At 34.9% G+C, this 17,560-nt stretch overlaps 1 protein-coding gene across 3 annotated transcripts; it reads right to left on the bottom strand.

Moving 5' to 3' along the window:
- Positions 2,352-8,540, bottom strand: LOC109840242. 3 transcript variants are annotated; one of them, XM_020408811.1, is made up of 11 exons: positions 6,050-6,091; positions 4,935-5,034; positions 4,787-4,852; positions 4,489-4,713; positions 4,176-4,417; positions 3,874-4,086; positions 3,690-3,794; positions 3,498-3,614; positions 3,240-3,376; positions 2,774-3,128; positions 2,352-2,686 (listed from the first exon to the last, which is right to left on the bottom strand). In XM_020408811.1, the coding sequence occupies exons 2-11, from the start codon at positions 5,032-5,034 to the stop codon at positions 2,615-2,617; spliced, it is 1,632 nt and encodes a 543-aa protein (XP_020264400.1). In that variant the 5' UTR covers positions 6,050-6,091; the 3' UTR covers positions 2,352-2,614. The 3 variants fall into 3 exon arrangements, with proteins under 3 accessions (XP_020264400.1, XP_020264399.1, XP_020264398.1); XM_020408810.1 differs by lacking the exon at positions 6,050-6,091 and adding an exon at positions 5,167-5,302 and having other exon boundaries at positions 2,353-2,686; XM_020408809.1 differs by lacking the exons at positions 2,352-2,686; positions 2,774-3,128; positions 3,240-3,376; ... (5 more) ...; positions 4,787-4,852; positions 4,935-5,034 and adding exons at positions 5,699-5,966; positions 6,371-8,540 and having other exon boundaries at positions 6,050-6,286.

Raw genomic sequence — 17,560 nt, 5'->3', positions numbered from 1 at the left:
GAGTTTTTAAAAAATTAACTATTCTTTTAATTTTAGCTTATTTGCATATTTGTCCCTCAAGTCTTTTATAATTCAATATTAGTCCCTAAATTATAAGCAATTTTAAAATTTTAAGGGAATAATGTAGAATTCTTGGAGATTTAAAATCAAGGAAATGATAGTTAAATTACCTTTAAATATTGCTCTTATAGCCAATATATGAAATATCAGCCGATATATCGCTATATCGACTGATATAAAAGGTTAAATATTTTATCTTGATAATATTTATGATTTTATATTGTTTTCTCTTATATGGGGATTTTTTCCCATATATCGATCATTATCGAAAATATTGTTTAGTATAACAAAATCCAGTCAATTTTTAATTTGATTGTGGGCTTGGTATTGGGTTGTGTTTGGAAACCAAAACTAATGCATGAGTCACAAAAGCCACAATTCATATCTCAAATCTCTCCACTCTCAGCTCTTCCAAATCCTAAACATATATCTTGACACGAATTGTTATGTTTAAAAGTCATCAATATATGAGATTATAGATTATAATATAATATTATGTATGAGTATTATCTTATATGACACCCAGATATTTTTTACATAAACCCGATTATTGTAATCCACTATAATGGATTTTATATGTCCAGCATTTATATGATGCCCAACAATTTGTAGTAGTCCTTCGAAAGCCTTTTCTAAGGTTTTCTAACCAAAGTATATAAATTCAGAAATAATTTAAAATCTTTAAGATTATTTAAGATATGATGCTTTATTTTTCCCACATCCCCTCTAGTATATAAATATAAGCTAATCATCTGGCTTCATACTATATGATGAATATTTTTATCAAAGGGATCATATACTATTTCTTGTGGTTAACAAAGGCTTTAAATTTTTATTGGCTTAATTAAATTAAATACCTTATAGTTTATTAAAGTTTCAATTACATACCTCCACTTGTATCTTGCTGCACTTAAATATCCTAATGTTTTTTAAAATTGCATGTCTGTACCTTCTATACGCAAGAATAATATTTGTAATTTCCTATATGAATATAATTGTATAATTTTAGGATAATTCCATATTTTCTACTCTTTCTATTAATAATGTATTAAAATGCCATTGTCTATTTATATATTATTAGACATTACTAATAATTAATATGAGAGTTTTACAATAACATTGGAAGTTTTAGAGGCCAAGACAAACTTGAAGTGGCATATAATATGATTAATTAATAATAATAATTAATTTAGTTTAGTTAGGATTAAAATATAATATTTAAAAAATAGGGGTAATATAGTCCATAGAAAGTTTTTTCTACAACTTCCTCATTTAAAGGGAGTATGATTCTAAGCAAAGTATATAATTTTATTTATAATTCAAAATCTTGAGAATTATTCAAAATATGATGCTTAAAATTTTCCACATCTTCTGTACTATATAAGTATAAGCTAAACCTCTTACCTCATATTATATGATGTATATTATTTATCAAAGGGATCACATACTATTGCTTGTGTTTAACAAAGGATTCAAATCTTTATAGGCTTAATTAAACATAAATAGCTTACAACTTACGGAAGTTACACTCATATACCTCTCCACTTATATCTTAATGCACTTAGATATCCTAAAAATTTCTAAAATTGCATGTTTTTACTTATGTATGCAAGAATACTCTTTACTTTTCCTATGTGAGTATCACAATATAATTTTAGGATAATTCTATATTTTATATTCATTCCAAAATAATTTATTAACTTGCAATTGTCTATCAATATAGTATTATGTATTATTAATAATTAATATGAGAGTTTTATAATAACATTGAAAGTTTTAGGGTCAAGTTAGACAAAATTGAAGTGAAAAGTACACTAGTAGAAAAATGACCAACCTAGACGGAAATTTCTGTCTAGGTTGGTCTACAATCCGTCTAGGTTGGATCATCTAGACGGAAATCCGTCTAGGTAGATTGGTTTATTCTGTTTCCGTCTAGTTTGGATCAAACTAGACGGATTTCCGTCTAGATTGATGGAAAAATAGCAACCTAGACGGAATTCCGTCTAGACTGTACCAACCTAGACGGAAATTCCGTCTAGGTTGCAATAATCAACCTAGACGGAAAACCGTCTAGGTTGTCAACCTAGACGGATTTCCGTCTAGGTTGACAACCTAGACGGTTTTCCGTCTAGGTTGATTATTACAACCTAGACGGAATTTCCGTCTAGTTTGGTTCATACTAGACGGAATTCCGTCTAGATTGCTCTTTTTCCAGCAAAAAAAATATATTACAATTTGTATTTCCCTGTACAATTACACCAATACATGAATACATACAATAAATACTGTATATATGAATACATCCAACCATCCAAATATAATCAAGATTTTAGACAATTCCATTCAAACCCAAAAATATTCAAATCCAACATAATGCACAGATCCAGCCATAATATAATCAATTCCAGCATAATAAACAAATCCAACTATCTACTTCAAAATATGCATCAACCAAGACCGTCTAATATATACATCCAACAAGCATATAAGTATTGTTATAACAGATAAAGCTGTTCATTGCATTAAAAATGTACAAAAAACCTCATAAACCTCATCAGTCGTCGTCGTCGGCAGTATCTCTATCCCGGTTACGAGAACGTGTGCTGCTCCCTCCAATATCTCCACTCTGAATGGTCAATTGAATAATCATTAAGGAGTGTTTAATACATATTAAATATAAATGAATTTATTATTTTAAGGAAAAAAAAGGTACCTGAGTGTTGCTCTGACCAGCACCGGAATTATCGCCAAGCGAGCTTATAATCCGTATAACACCACCATACGCGCTATGAGGAATCGCACCGCTTAAATATTGCATGACATACCCCAGGAGATCATCCATCGAGTTCGCCGTCAGCGCAACTTTTGTCATCTCATTAGTCACCTGGATATGTAGCTCCGAGTCAATCTTGTCAAGCAAATATGCAGAGATACGTGCGACAAATGGCATAGCCTGGAACCGAGGCGGGGCTGCTCTCATGGATGTAAATGGTGTGGAGGATGCTGTGGATGACCTCATGCTTACGCCGGGTGAAGCTCCAACACCATGCAGAGGATATCTCCCTCTCCTATGTTTAGGGAGAAATAAATATTAAATTTACCTCTCGAATTCAATAATGATAAAAAAATATAAATAGGAATGTAGTATTCAAATTGATTCAAATTTTCTACATCCATACCTATTATGACCCATCAAATGCTGTGTGAGAGTAATGTTGTCCTCTGCAGAAAGCATGTGAGGGTCCGGCTCAGATTGTTCCTCCTGCTGCGACATATACACAGTTGCAGCCTCCTTTGATGCAGCCTCAAATCCCTCCTAAAGCACAAATATATAATTATTTCATGGTAAAGACAATGTTATTTGTGTTCTCATTTCCTCATAATATTAACAACAAAATAGAATTAATAATACTACACAAGATATGTATAACTCTCACCACCAACTCGAGATTTGCCTTGATCTTATCTCGATTCTTCTCATCACCCCTATATCTATCACGGAAAATGCCATACGCCGCTTTCGCCCTCAAGTGTATTGGCATTAATGATTTTCCCTGTCATATTATATATTATCACACTCATAATCATACTAATCATTAAATTCATCAAAATATTAGACGGAAATCTACCGTATCCTGACAATAAACATCCTCCAGATTGGCATAGGAGTGTGAGCCCAAGTGGTGGTCATGCAGCTTCTTTCTTCTATTTTCTGACCCCTTCGTGGATTTATTCTTTTTTAAAAGAAAAAAATTAGCAAATATGCAATAAATTAATATCTTAAAAGTATAAAGTAATTTTCATGAAACTAACCTTGGAGGCATCGCTGTCCCAATACATGAGGAGAGCTGTGAAATGAACCTCGTCAACTCGGGCGTCGAGGTTTAAAAACCTCTGCCAGTCCTCCTCATACCTGTCATAGGTTTCATGTTTGATCTCATGCCTCCATTGTTTGAGAACTACTTCAACCTTAACATTGAACACATAATTCCAAGCCCCCTCAAAGTCCTCAAGGCAGAAGCAGTCCTGTAGATTTACATACACATTTAGGAAAGATAATTTAATATCAAATACTAATTATTAATAAATAAAAAGTAATAGCAATATGTAGTTACCATAAGCTCTGTCCATATCGCCTCGTATGCGCTCCATGGTAGTTCTCGAAATTGAAAATAAGGGTTGATAATGGTCGCTCTACGCACTAGAACCCCAATATATGCATTCAAGCGGGTCGACCATGGACCAACGGGCAAATTAGAACTATTCCACCTAATAATGGCCCTCATTCCTCTTGGCGGTTGTTTAGAATCAGGCTTACCTCCGCCACGTCTGTTCTCGATACGATCCTTCTTAGCACCTACAATAATAACATGATAATATATCATATAATATACAAATGTGAAAATTAAAAGTATTTATACAATTTACCATTCGCTATCTCTCTTTCCTTTGCTGCGAGTGCAACCTTCTTTCGTGTCTCAATCATTTCACGCATTTCTTCTAATTTTCTCGCAGCACGTGTATGGTACTTCCTTGCGTCAGCCATAGACTTATGAGAGGCTGGAGGTAAAGGTAAACTAAGATAGTCCTGTGTCTTTGGCCGCAAGTCCGTGTGGAATGTATAAGATGGATATGTCGGTGTCCAAGTATCCCCTACATAAGAAAGGAGAATCATTAATATAGTTTTTAATTAACCATTATAATTGAGCATTATAATATTGAATACCTGCATCAGGGGATGGTTCTGGTACTGCATCAGAGGGGCCAGGTGATGAATAACCCGGAGATGGTACTGCATCAGGGCCAAATGATCACTATTAGCTAGATAATTAATAATTGATAAAATATATTAAAGTATTAATTAATTTTTATACCTGCATCCGGAGATGGTGGTGTATCATCAGCACCACTACCAGGGGTGATACTACGTGATCGATCACCCGCTTGGTCAAAGAGTCTCCTAATACTCCTCATCTGCAAATTCAATTATTAACATAGTTAAGAAAAAAAATATACATGCTCATGAGATAAGTTATTATGAAATGCATTGTTCTTATTATGATTAGCTAAAAAACTTTAATGCAGTGTAACATATATATTACATACCTACATCCAACGCCACATTCTGTGCGTAAGAGAATTCTTGCCAAACATCATCAGATGAACCAATTGGTTCACTATAATTATATTCACTTTCTTCAATATTTTTTTCATTGTTATTAGGTAGAACAACAGATCTTGGCTCCTTGTACAAAACCACCCAATCAGATATGACATTCGGATCTCTCACGAAGAAGCACTGATCAGCTTGTTCTGCAAAAATGAATTTCTCATCCGTATATACTTCTCGATGGAGATTGACAAGTGTAAATCCATAATGATCCTTTTGCTTTTTTGCAGGACACCACCGAACCTTGAACATCGTGTAAGTACATTGTTTTGGTTTACCAAACCCGTAAATTACCTCAACAATATCTTCTAATTGGCCATAATATAGTATGTCAGCTAGAATTGGGTTCTGATCTCTTGTACTTGAAAAACATTCTTGAGCAAACAAGCCCATGACCCCACTGTTCTGAGTTACCCTCCTATCATCAGTCTCTAGCGTTCGAAATTTATATCCATTGATCAAATGCTCATTATAACGTCTCACTTCATAATAAGGGCGTTGTGCATGTATAATAATTTCATCTGGTAACGTAGTACCATCAAGAAGTGATTTATCAACCTAAGACAAAAAATTTCAGAATATTTAGGGGATGTTATATTATGAATGTTCATAAATTAATTGTTAAATACTTACATCAAATCTTAACCAATCAGAAAATTCTTTCCTATGTCTTTTCTGAATATTATGCGCTGCATTCCTACCGGTTGTTTCATTCTTAAGCTTCTCCAAATGTCGCCTACATAAACAATATATAAGTTTGCATTGCGAACATTATGTAAAATGAATAGTCTCATCTATATTTCGGGTGTTATTTGTTACCTTCGATAGTCTGCGAACATATCAAGGTTTTCCAGCACATATGCATGAATTTGTTCTAAGAGAGATCTCGGATATTTTTCACGCTTTCTCTCCTTATCTGGTACTTGAGCCGTGGTTTTCTTCTGGCGCATGTAACGTGATGCAAAAATAAAGCATTCATTTGCCACGTATCCTTCAGCTATCGAGCCTTCTGGACGAGCTCGATTGCGAACATTATGTTTCATGGAGCCCAAGTATCTTAGAATCAAAATAACTAATTATTAGCACGGTAATTTCAAAAACGCATATACAAGTAATGAATGCAAAAAATATATAATTTACCTCTCAATCGGATACATCCAACGATAAGTAACAGGTCCGGCGATTCTAGCCTCTCTTGCAAGATGCTGGGTAAGATGGACCATAACCGTAAAAAAAGAAGGAGGGAATATTACTTCCATATTGCATAGAGTAACTCGGACCTCAGCTTCAAGTTTTTTAAATTCATCTACATCTATGACTTTAGAGCATAATTTTCTGAAAAACCCACAATACTCAATAATAATCTTCGACGCTTCTTTATCCATATTGTTACGGATTGCAACAGGAAGCAATTGATGGAGAAGAACGTGATAATCATGGGTCTTCAGACCTAAGAGTTTTCGCTCTTGCACTTGGACATTATTTGAAATGTTAGCAGAGTAACCATCCGGAGACTTTACTGATTTGAGAATTTCACAAAATCGTTGCATCTGCTCATTTGTCAGTGTAACACGAGACGGAGGCAACTTTAATTTTTTAAGTCCAACATCTTGAGCTTGCAAATCATTTCGGATATTCAAAGCAGTCAGATCTTGGCGCGCCCGTAGATCATCCTTCGACTTGTTTGCATCTTGTAGGAGAGTTGATACTATGTTATCACATATATTTTTCTCAATATGCATGACATCTAAGTTGTGGCGGATTTTAAGATTTTGCCAATAAGGTAGCTGAAAGAAGATACTAAATTTAGTCCATCCTCTAGGTAATTTTTGGTCTTCTTCCTCAACTTGCATTTTCCGGACCTTTCGCTTACGCTTCAGTGGCCTTTTTGACTTTAAATAATCTCTTACTCTGAGCGGGCTAAATTTAGAATAGCGTTTTTTCCCAAACACAACTTTTGGAAACCCCTCAAGTAATTGAACGATCTCAGTACCTGTGAGTTGACGCGGCTTCATTCTTTTCTCAACTGTGCCATCAAACTTAGCTGATAATTTTCTGTACTTATGACTCAAGGGCAACCACCTTCGATTAAACCAATAACAACTCTTTCGGCTATGTGGTAATTGAAGAGCTTCAAATTCCGGACCACATACAGGACAAGCACACTTTCCCTTTGTGGAATACCCAGACAGATTAGCATAGGCTGGAAAATCATTAATCGTCCATAATAGAATAGCACGTAATCTAAACGATTCTTTTAAATGGGCATCATATGTTACAATACCCTCAGACCATAGTTGTTTCAGCTCATCAATTAGAGGCTCTAAGTAAACATCAATATCATTTCCAGGTGCATGTTTACCGGGTATCAGTAATGAAAGTATCATAAATGGCTGTTTCATACAAAGCAATGGAGGTAAATTATATGGCATTAGTACAACTGGCCAAGTAGACCAACCAGAGCTCATTACCCCAAATGGATTGAATCCGTCACTTGACAGACCCAGTCTTACATTTCTGCAATCTTCGGCAAATCGAGGATAAATTTTATCAACATGCTTCCAAGCTACCGCATCAGCAGGATGTCTCAATTTACCATCATCTACTCGATCTTCCTTGTGCCACCTCATATTTTTCGCCGTTTCTTTGTTCATGTACAATCTTCGCAATCTAGGAGCTAATGGAAAATGTCGAAGCACCTTGGCTGGAATTTTCTTCTGTGTTATCTCTGTCTCCGTTGTAATCCTTATTGAAGAATTTGTACGTTGTTTCCACCTAGAAACTCCACATGTCGGACATTCTTGAAGGTCTTTATTGGCCTTGTGGTACAAAATACAATCATTCGGACATGCATCAATCTTATTATAATCTAGACCCAGAGCAGCGACAATCTTCTCAGCTTGATAAGTTGTTTGGGGTATGCTATTCACTCCTCCAGGTATTACAGTTCGAAGCAAATCAAGAAGCATTTCAAAATAATTATCTGACATACCGCTAAGTGTCTTAATGTGTAGGAGTTTTAGCATAAATGAAAATCTGGAGTACTCGGTACATCCCTCATATAAGTCCTTTTCACTATCTTCTAGTAGCTTCAATATTCGTTCTATTTCTGCGGAGGAATGCATATCATCAATATTTTCGGCACTTCCATCATCTCCTACTTCTTCAGCTTCAACTTCGATATCATCTTCACTTTTATCTCCGATATCATCCTCGACATTATCATCACCCTCAAATTCTCTAGGTCGAGGAAAAATATCATTCAACATTGTTTCTGTGTCATCTATTCGTTGTCCACCGGACGTACCGACACGCACATTTGGATCCTCATCTTCAGTGATACCTTCCCCATGCCAGTTCCAATATTTATATTTTTCATCAAAACCTGATTTCATTAGGTGGATCCGTATATCATTACTATTCAGCAATTTCAAATTCCTACACATGCAACAAGGACAATACATAGCACCACTTGCTAATTTTCTCGGATTCATTTCTGCATAACGTATGAAGGCTTCACATCCCTCCTTGTATCGCGTGTCACGAAATCTATGAAGCCGTGGGATATCTATCCATGATTTGTTAGGAATTATCCTCATCTGTAAATTATATATAATTATTAACTACGACAAATCACACAACTACTAGTACATTCATGACTCTTATACATACAACACAAATCTAACATACGTTCATATATCATTTAACAATATAAATTTAGTTCTACATAAAATATATTTGAAACGTACGTAGAAACTAATTACACCAATTGATCGGCTGTCATAGGAAGGCTTCTATCCATTAAGAATATAGTAGTGCTTACATCCAACTTCATATACTTTGTATATTTTCATTTCTTGAAAATTTCGGCAGCACCTACCCGCTGTTCTCACTGTACACTGTGCGGATGTTATTATGCGTATCAGCAATAGCCCGAAACGTAGAACAACATACGCTTATTGTACACGGAGAACAACGAATACGTGCTGCCAAAACTTTCAAGAATGAAAATATACAAAGTATACAAAGTTGGATGTATGCACTACTATATTCCTAACCCGTCCGAGAAGGACAGATCCAATAATTACGAATTTCAGTACCAATTTTTTATTCCTATAATATAAAATAAACGCTCATTTTTGGAAGAAAACTTCGTCTCCTACCCAAATCTGAGTCGTATATCATATATTATAAGTCCAAATAATTGGATGTAATTATTGGACGGAAGTCTAGGGATAACGTTATTTTTTTATTCACCTAAATTGGATTATAACACATTATAAAAATTTATAATGTGTTATATATCACTCTATTTTTTACAAAAAATTATTTCACATATTTTCACATCACAAACTTAAATAATCACACATACTTATAGCACGAATGAAACTTAAATGAGTTAGGGTTTATAAGTGTTTAAAACTCAATAATGATAACTAGTGTTGTTCAAATGAATTAACATGTATTTAATTAAGTTAGGATTTTCAGAATTGAACTCGTTTATTTTTCAACATAATTAGGGTTTTTAACCAAATTCAACAATAATTAATAATAAAATTGAAATTTCTAAAGCTCAGTAGAAAAATCATACCTTTTAAACTGATTTCCGCAACGGACACCGCCGAAGGAGGGGGGGTCGGGAGGTTCCGGAGGAGGGGGGGAGAGGAAGGTGGGGCTCGGGGTGGGGGGTGGCGGGAGCGAGAGGGGGAGGGGAGAAGAGGGGAGAAGGGGGAGGGGGACTGCGAGGGGGGAGGAGGGAGGCGAGAAGGGGGGTGGTCGGTAGAAAGGGGGGTGGTCGACAAGGGGAGGCGGGGGGAAGGAGGAGGGAAGGAGGGGCAACCGGAACGGGGGAAGGAGGAAGGGGGAGGGGCTGCCGAGGGGCAGAGAGAGAAGGGGGAAAGAGGGTGGTCGGAAGAGGGGGGGACCCTGGTCGAAGGGGAGTGGGAGGGGGGAAAGGGGGGTGTCGGAATGGGGGAGGGGCGGGGGGAGGGGGGTGGTGCGGAATGGGGGAGAGGGGGCGGATGCCAAGGGGCGGGGCGTCGGGAGGTGCCGGAGTAAGGAGGCCTCGGAGGGGGGTCGGAAGGGGGGGCGAGATGGGTGGGGGGGGGAGCACTCGGAGGGGGGGTCGCAAAGGGGGTCGGAGGGGGAAGTTGGGGGGAAAGTGGGAACATGAGAAATGGGGATTTTTTTGGGGCAGGGGAGGGTTGGGGGCCGCCGGCGGCTGAAAAAGGGTTAATTTTGGGGAGCTAGTCAACCTAGTACGGAAATTTCCGTCTAGGTTGAAGCGCGTTTAACCTAGACGGAAATTTCCGTCTAGGTTGAGGCAACCTAAACGGAATTTCCGTCTAGGTTGATCTTTCCGTCTAGATTAACAAACTAGACGGAACTTTCCGTCTAGTTTGTTTCAACCTAGACGGAACAAACTAGACGGAATGAATTCCGTCTAGTTTGTTCCGTCTAGGTTGCTAGTTTTTCTACTAGTGGTAATATGTTTAATTAATAATAATAATTAATTTAGTTAATTTATGATTAGAATATAATATCAAAAAAAAATAGGGGCAATATAGTCCATGAAAAGTTTTTCCACAACTCCCTCTTTTAAAGGGAGTATATGATATGATATGATGTATTCAAGAGTTGAGTTCATGAATAATCATGGGCTAAAACAAATATGCAACCAACTTCAACTGCATGTCCTCTAATCACACATAAAGGCAAGCTTCTTGTTACACAATAGTGTGAATAAAAAGGCTCCGAGTCTTGCATAGTAAAATCAAGAGCACAACACCAATTTAAGATAAATTTCATAAAACTACCGTAGTTTTGGGGGTTCTGCACAAAACTACATAAACTTTTCTTATTAGTACAGAAAACTACTATAAACCATTTTCAATATTAAAGTATCATATTAGATGACAGTGATCTGATAAGTTGTGGACGCGTGTGAAATGTTTTTGAATATTATTTACTACTTTATATATCTTCTATACTACTCTCAATTTTTTTTCTATTATCAAGGATAGTTTAAAAGATTTTGAACAGTCAATAGTACTTATCTGCAATTTTGAAACTTCATGATAGTTCCTCTCATAAAAAAAAATTATGGTAGCTTGTGTAAAACTCTATTCGTGGCGATATAGAGTAAATAAGTAGAGAGTAAAAAGTTGTTGAGGAAGAAGATAATCACCTTAATTATTACAGCAATTATAGGCACATATATAGTCAATAACTTGCTTGCAAGCCTTTGGAACATCAGTAAATACTCTTGTCAAGGTGAAGAGAAACAATCACCTCACAAGCAATCAATTAAGGAGATAAACAACAGATTATCATTACACTTAAGTATATATATTGGCTTCATCTTTACGAACTCCCCTTTAAATAAAGCACATCCATCCCATTTTAAAAAGACCCTTCCCTAGTGATATTGTAATACACAAAATTGTGACAAGCAATTCGACATAAGACGTAACGGATAAGGGATTTCAGAATCTAGTCCCCAGAAACATGACTATTTTGAAATAGCTCCCCCAAATGTTGATTAAAGGTACCAATACTGAAAAAATCCCCATGATAACATATGTCCTTCTATTTACATAAATCGTTCAAGGGGCTTTATTAAAGTATCAATATTCGGGGGACCTATTTTGATATAAACATGCTCTCGGGAACTAGCATCTTAAAAATTCTATATATGATACTAAAAAACTACTTTGGAATTCTAGATAGCTCAATGGTCGTAACACGAGCGGTAGCTTCATCATCATTCGGTACCTTTTATGTTAGCATCGTGAACATGAAAATGATCAAAATCATCGAGTCTGCAAACTTATCCAAGTCATTCATAAATAACATACCTTTGTCAAGACACTTAATACTAAGTGATTGGAATCAAGCCTGTTTCAATAAGGATTTGCAAATCAAATAGAGAATTCATGATCGCGGTTCAATTTTCGGGAAAAGCCGGAGGGGAAAAAAAAGTTCACGTACGGCTGCAAAAATGTTGAAGCATCTATGATATATATATACATATATATATATTTAGTTTGAATTTATACCAGTGGCAAACATTTCCAACAAAGGTCAACAAGTAAATTCCTCCTTCGAAGATTGTTGGAGGGATTTGCTTTAGGGTTTAGGCGACGGAGAGGAGCGCCAAATTAGGACCGCGGAGCGACGAATTAGGACCGCGGAGCAATGAATTAGGTATCAGCGGGAAAAAATAGGGTTTTTTTTTTTTTTTTGCTCTAACAATGGATGCCCCTTGGGTCTGCAAAAATTAGTTTCAATAGCTCCAACCACCCTTTGGGCTAGTCCCTTTTATTTGATATGTAAAAAAAAATATAAATCTGGAAATTTAGCAGTTTTTAATCTCACGAGTTTTCAATAATCTATACTACTTATAAAAAAGAATATTCATGTCAAAGCTTTTGATTTTCTTTTTTACCCTATTAAATTTTTAACTCAAAATTATACCATTAATTACAAAACTAATGATCCATAACCTCTCATTAACTATACACCTTTTCATTTTCTCAAATTATTTGGTCATTTACTAGAATATATTAATAATTTATAATGATAACAAAATCCATGAATATATGATAATTTATTATAAATAATTATTAATTATATAAAATAGTAAAAGTCATTCATTTAATAAATATATATGATAATTTATTATAAATAATTATTAATTATATAAAATAGTAAAAGTCATTCATTTAATAAATTATTGCACATAATTATAATTATTATAAAATAGTAAAAGTCATTCATTTAATAAATTATTGCACATAATTATAATTATTAATAATAGTATAAATACGGGTTATTTCTTTATGTTGTAAAGAATATTACATTGTTCGATAGTTAATATCATCTTAGTAATAAAAATCTGGATGTTATAAATTAAAAATACTTTTATTTTGGAAAATTAGTTTATATAAAAAAAATTGTATCCTTGAAATTTATGAGACATATACTTTTCTCTTTTTTTTCTCAAAATATTTGGCCACTCGCTAGAATATACTAATAATTTATAATGATAATAAAATTAATAAATATATTATAATTTATTATAAAATAATTATTAATTATAATGAAATGGTGAAATTATTTATTTAATAAATATTATACATAATTATAATTATTAATAATAGTATAAATAGCGATTGATTTTTTATATTATAATGATTATTTCCCTTTTCGATATTATAATATCATCTTAGTCATATAAATTGAAAATTATGAATTAAAAATAATTTTATTTATGAAAATTAATTTATATAAAAATATTAAATCTTTAAAATTTATGATTCATCCACTTTTTGCTGGAAAGTAAATATCTCATATATTTCAATGATCTAATATTATATAGAGTACTTTTTTTAAATAATAGTATTTTAAATTTATACCAGCCATTTTTTATTACTAAGACGATATTAATTATCGAACAAGTTAATATTCTTTACAAAATAAAGTCATATAATATTAAAAAATATTGCTATTGTTTAATAGATATTGTAATAAAATATGTACAAATCATAAATATTTAATAATTTAAATTGTAAAATTATATCAATAGTGTTACTTAAACTAGTGATTACATTATTATTTAATAATTATACTCCTAAATAAATTATTTAATAATAAAATAATAGACAAATTTAAATGACTATTGATAAGTCTAGATTTTTTTAATAGTATAAGTACTAATTATAGTATAAGTTAAAATTTTTATCATAGTGCAATAAAATAACTTTTAATGGTTATATATAATTTATTAAATAATAGGGAAATATGTAACTAAGGTGCCACCTTAGATTGCACCTAAGGATGCGCAATCTGGGCCGTTCGTTTTAAAACCCTCAAATTAATCTCAGCCTTCCATTCAAAACCCCCTCCCTAAAAAAAACCTACACATTTTCTCATCTAAAATCAGATCTGTCCAGCCCCCTCTCCTCCTCTCCTCCACCCGAAGTCGTCGTCGGTGCTCGACTGCACTCCTCGAGCTCAGCATCTGGTGCTAGGGGTGTGCAACGGTCGGTTCGGTTCGGTTTTTTTCAAAATTTGAACAACTAAACCGAACCGCCTATAATTCAAAACCGAACCGAATTGTTGCAAGTTGGTTCGGTGCGGTTCGGTTCGGTTTGTTCGGTTCTAACTTCATCAAACTTCTTATCAAACAACAAATTGTGTTAAAGAAAAAAAAGGTATCAACAAAGTAGGAGATTATAAAGCATTACACACTGATATAATGATATTATTTTCAACCCATAATGATTCAGAAAATTAGTTTAGGGTTTGAGTTTTTGACTCTTTGGGGATGTGTCGCGTAGGGTTTGAGATCAGAATGGGTAGGATTGCACTATATTCGGTCGGTTCGGGTCGGTTCGGGTTTGAAAAGTTTTCAAACTGACCCGAACCACCCTACTCATAAAACCGATTTTTTTGGGTCGGTTCGGGTCGGTTCGGGTCGGTTCGGTCGGTTTTTTCGGTTTGGACCGAAACATGCGTGCTCAGCCCGTGACCGTCGTCCTCCTCTCCTCCGGCCGAACTCACCGCTGTCGGACCTCGTCGCCGCCTCTCCCGCGCTCACCGCCAAACCCCTTCACCTCGAAGGGCCCCTTCATGTCGAGCTCGACCCGCGGCCGTTATCCATGATCCCTTGACCAGATCTCATTTGCCCCTCGTCCTCTCCTCCCGCGATCGTCGCAGGACCTCTCCACCCCCCTCTCCCGCGCTCTCTGTCGAACCCCTTCACCTCGAGTTCAACCTTTGCCCGTGGCGAGTTATCGTTGCCCACCTCGACCTCTTCACCCGCCCTCTTCCTCAAGTTCCCTCTTCGTCGTAGCCCCCAAGTCATGGCTTCGAACAAATTGAAAGGGTCACATCATTGATTTCTTCAAAATCAAAGTCTTTTCCATCTTCGTAAGTATATTTTGATGAAGAAGTTCTTATTTTGGTTGAGGAGGTTTCAAATTCTGTTGAAGAGGAAGACAGATGAAGAGGTTGGGAACAACTCTCAGTCTCAATTTTGGTTGACTATTCTTCATTAGAGTTTCAAATTTTGTTGTTCTATGAAAAAGAATGTTAGACTTGTAAAACCAAATGTTCTGCAATTCATATCAATTTATGTTGGAAGTAAAACCAATTTGGTATACTTTTTTTGGATCAATATGTGTGTATATTTTGGAATCTGTTAACGAACTGGCTATGACTATGGCATGCCAGTGCATATACAAAAACTACTTTATTCGCACATAAGATGGATGTATGTGTATTCAACCAGGTATGTATGTGCACGTGTGATTTACGCTAATTTGTGGGCTATTTCTATGTGTTTGTAGCGTATGTATGTGCACAAGAGGGATGCATGTGCTGCACGGGTGTGCACTGAATATTTCAGTGTGTGATAGGGATTAATGTGCATAAGGACTTCTATGTTGATTGCCCATATGGCTGTTTTTGCGTGTGCATAGGGTTTTTATGTGCACAAGGGATCTATCTGCTGAACGTGCAAGCTGAATCTTTCACTGCATTTGTTATGACTATCTTATATATGTTGAAGAATGGGACTTGCGTGCTGGTTGTGTGTGGGCGCTCAGGATATTATCATGAAGATGGAGATGTTCCTCCTAAGTCCCAATCTTTCAATTCTCATATAACTATATAAGCATGATTAGTGATGATCGAAACACACCATAAACATTACTACATTATAATTATGCATAAAGTTTTTAGCCAGTAACATCGACTTAGAAGCCAAAAGTTTTTGTCAAGCATAGATGGGATTCTTTCTACTAATTTACAACTTTGACATAGATTGCAAATTAGTAGAAAGAATCTCATCTATGCTTCTCTTTAAACTTTAACATAGATTGCAAATATGGCTATCTTCTAAGTCGATGTTACTGGCCAAAAGTTTTGTGCAGCTCTCTTGTATGCACACGATTCATCATATTTGTAAATATAGAGCAAAGTTGTTGTGTATGCGAATATGTGGATGATATTATGTGGATAAGTGGAAATGTGTTTTATGTGAATATGTGGATGTTGTTGTGTAAATATTAACTGGTTTGTATTATTTGTATTAAGTTGATGAGCAGTGAAAGTAACAGGATGATCATTGTGAATGTTATTTATTTGATACACTCGTCTGAATGCTCTATGTAAAACCTTGAGATTAACTTTCTTAAAGAAAACGCGAGGGTCACCTCAGCGTTGCAATTCTTCTAAGTGAAGAATATGCACTTGTAAGCCTACTTAACAAGGTGTTAATCAAAACCTCTGTATCTCTTCAGCAGAATTCAAATTCTCATTGGGTTAATACTGCACCCCAATTATTCAAGTTTTGTAACTTCAAGTTTAGGAAGAATTTTTTTGTAACTCGTTATTCAAATTTTGTAACTCGTTAGCCAAGTTTTGTACTCACTTATTCAAGTTTTGTAACTCCTAGTGCTGAAAAAAATTTATAACTCGTTATTCAAGTTTTGTAACTCGTTACCCCAGTTTTGTACTCACTTATTAAAGTTTTGTAACTCCTAGTTCTGGAAAAAAATTTATAACTCGTTATTCAAGTTTTGTACCTCGTTAGCCCAATTTTGTACATACTTATTCAAGTTTTGTAACTCTTAGTTCTGGAAAAAAAATTTGTAACTCGTTATTCAAGTTTTGTAACTCATTAGCCAAGTTATGTACCCACCTATTCAAGTTTTGTAACTCCTAGTTCTGTAAAAAATTTTGTAAAATTTTTTGTAACTCGTTATTCAAGTTTTGTAACTCATAAGCCTAGTTTTGAACCCACTTATTGAAGTTTTGTAACTCCTAGTTCTGTAAAAAAAATTTGTAAATTTTTTTGTAACTCGTTATTCAAGTTTAGTAACTCGTTATCTCAGTTTTATACCCACTTATTGAAGTTTTGTAACTCCTAATTCTAGAAAAAAATTTGTAACTCGTTACTCAAGTTTTGTAACTCGTTAGCCCAATTTTGTACCTACTTATTCAAGTTTTGTAAGTCCTAGTTCTGGGAAAAAAAATTGTAACTCGTTATTCAAGTTTTGTAACTCGTTAGCCAAGTTATGTACCCACTTATTCAAGTTTTGTAACTCCTAGCTCTGTAAAAAAAATTTGTAAACTTTTTTGTAACTCGTTATTCAAGTTTTGTAACTCGTTAGCCCGGTTTTGTACCCACTTATTGAAGTTTTATAACTCCTAGTTCTGTAAATTTTTTTTGTAACTCGTTATTCAAGTTTTGTAACTCGTTATCCCAGTTTTGTACCCATTTATTGAAGTTTTGTAACTCCTAGTTCCGGAAAAAAAATTGTA

This window comes from Asparagus officinalis, chromosome 5 (assembly GCF_001876935.1).
Source record: "Asparagus officinalis chromosome 5, Aspof.V1, whole genome shotgun sequence".
In the NCBI taxonomy this organism is placed as follows: domain Eukaryota; kingdom Viridiplantae; phylum Streptophyta; class Magnoliopsida; order Asparagales; family Asparagaceae; genus Asparagus; species Asparagus officinalis.
The sequence above is the reverse complement of the archived record's forward strand: the minus strand, read 5'-3'. Positions and strand labels throughout refer to the sequence as shown.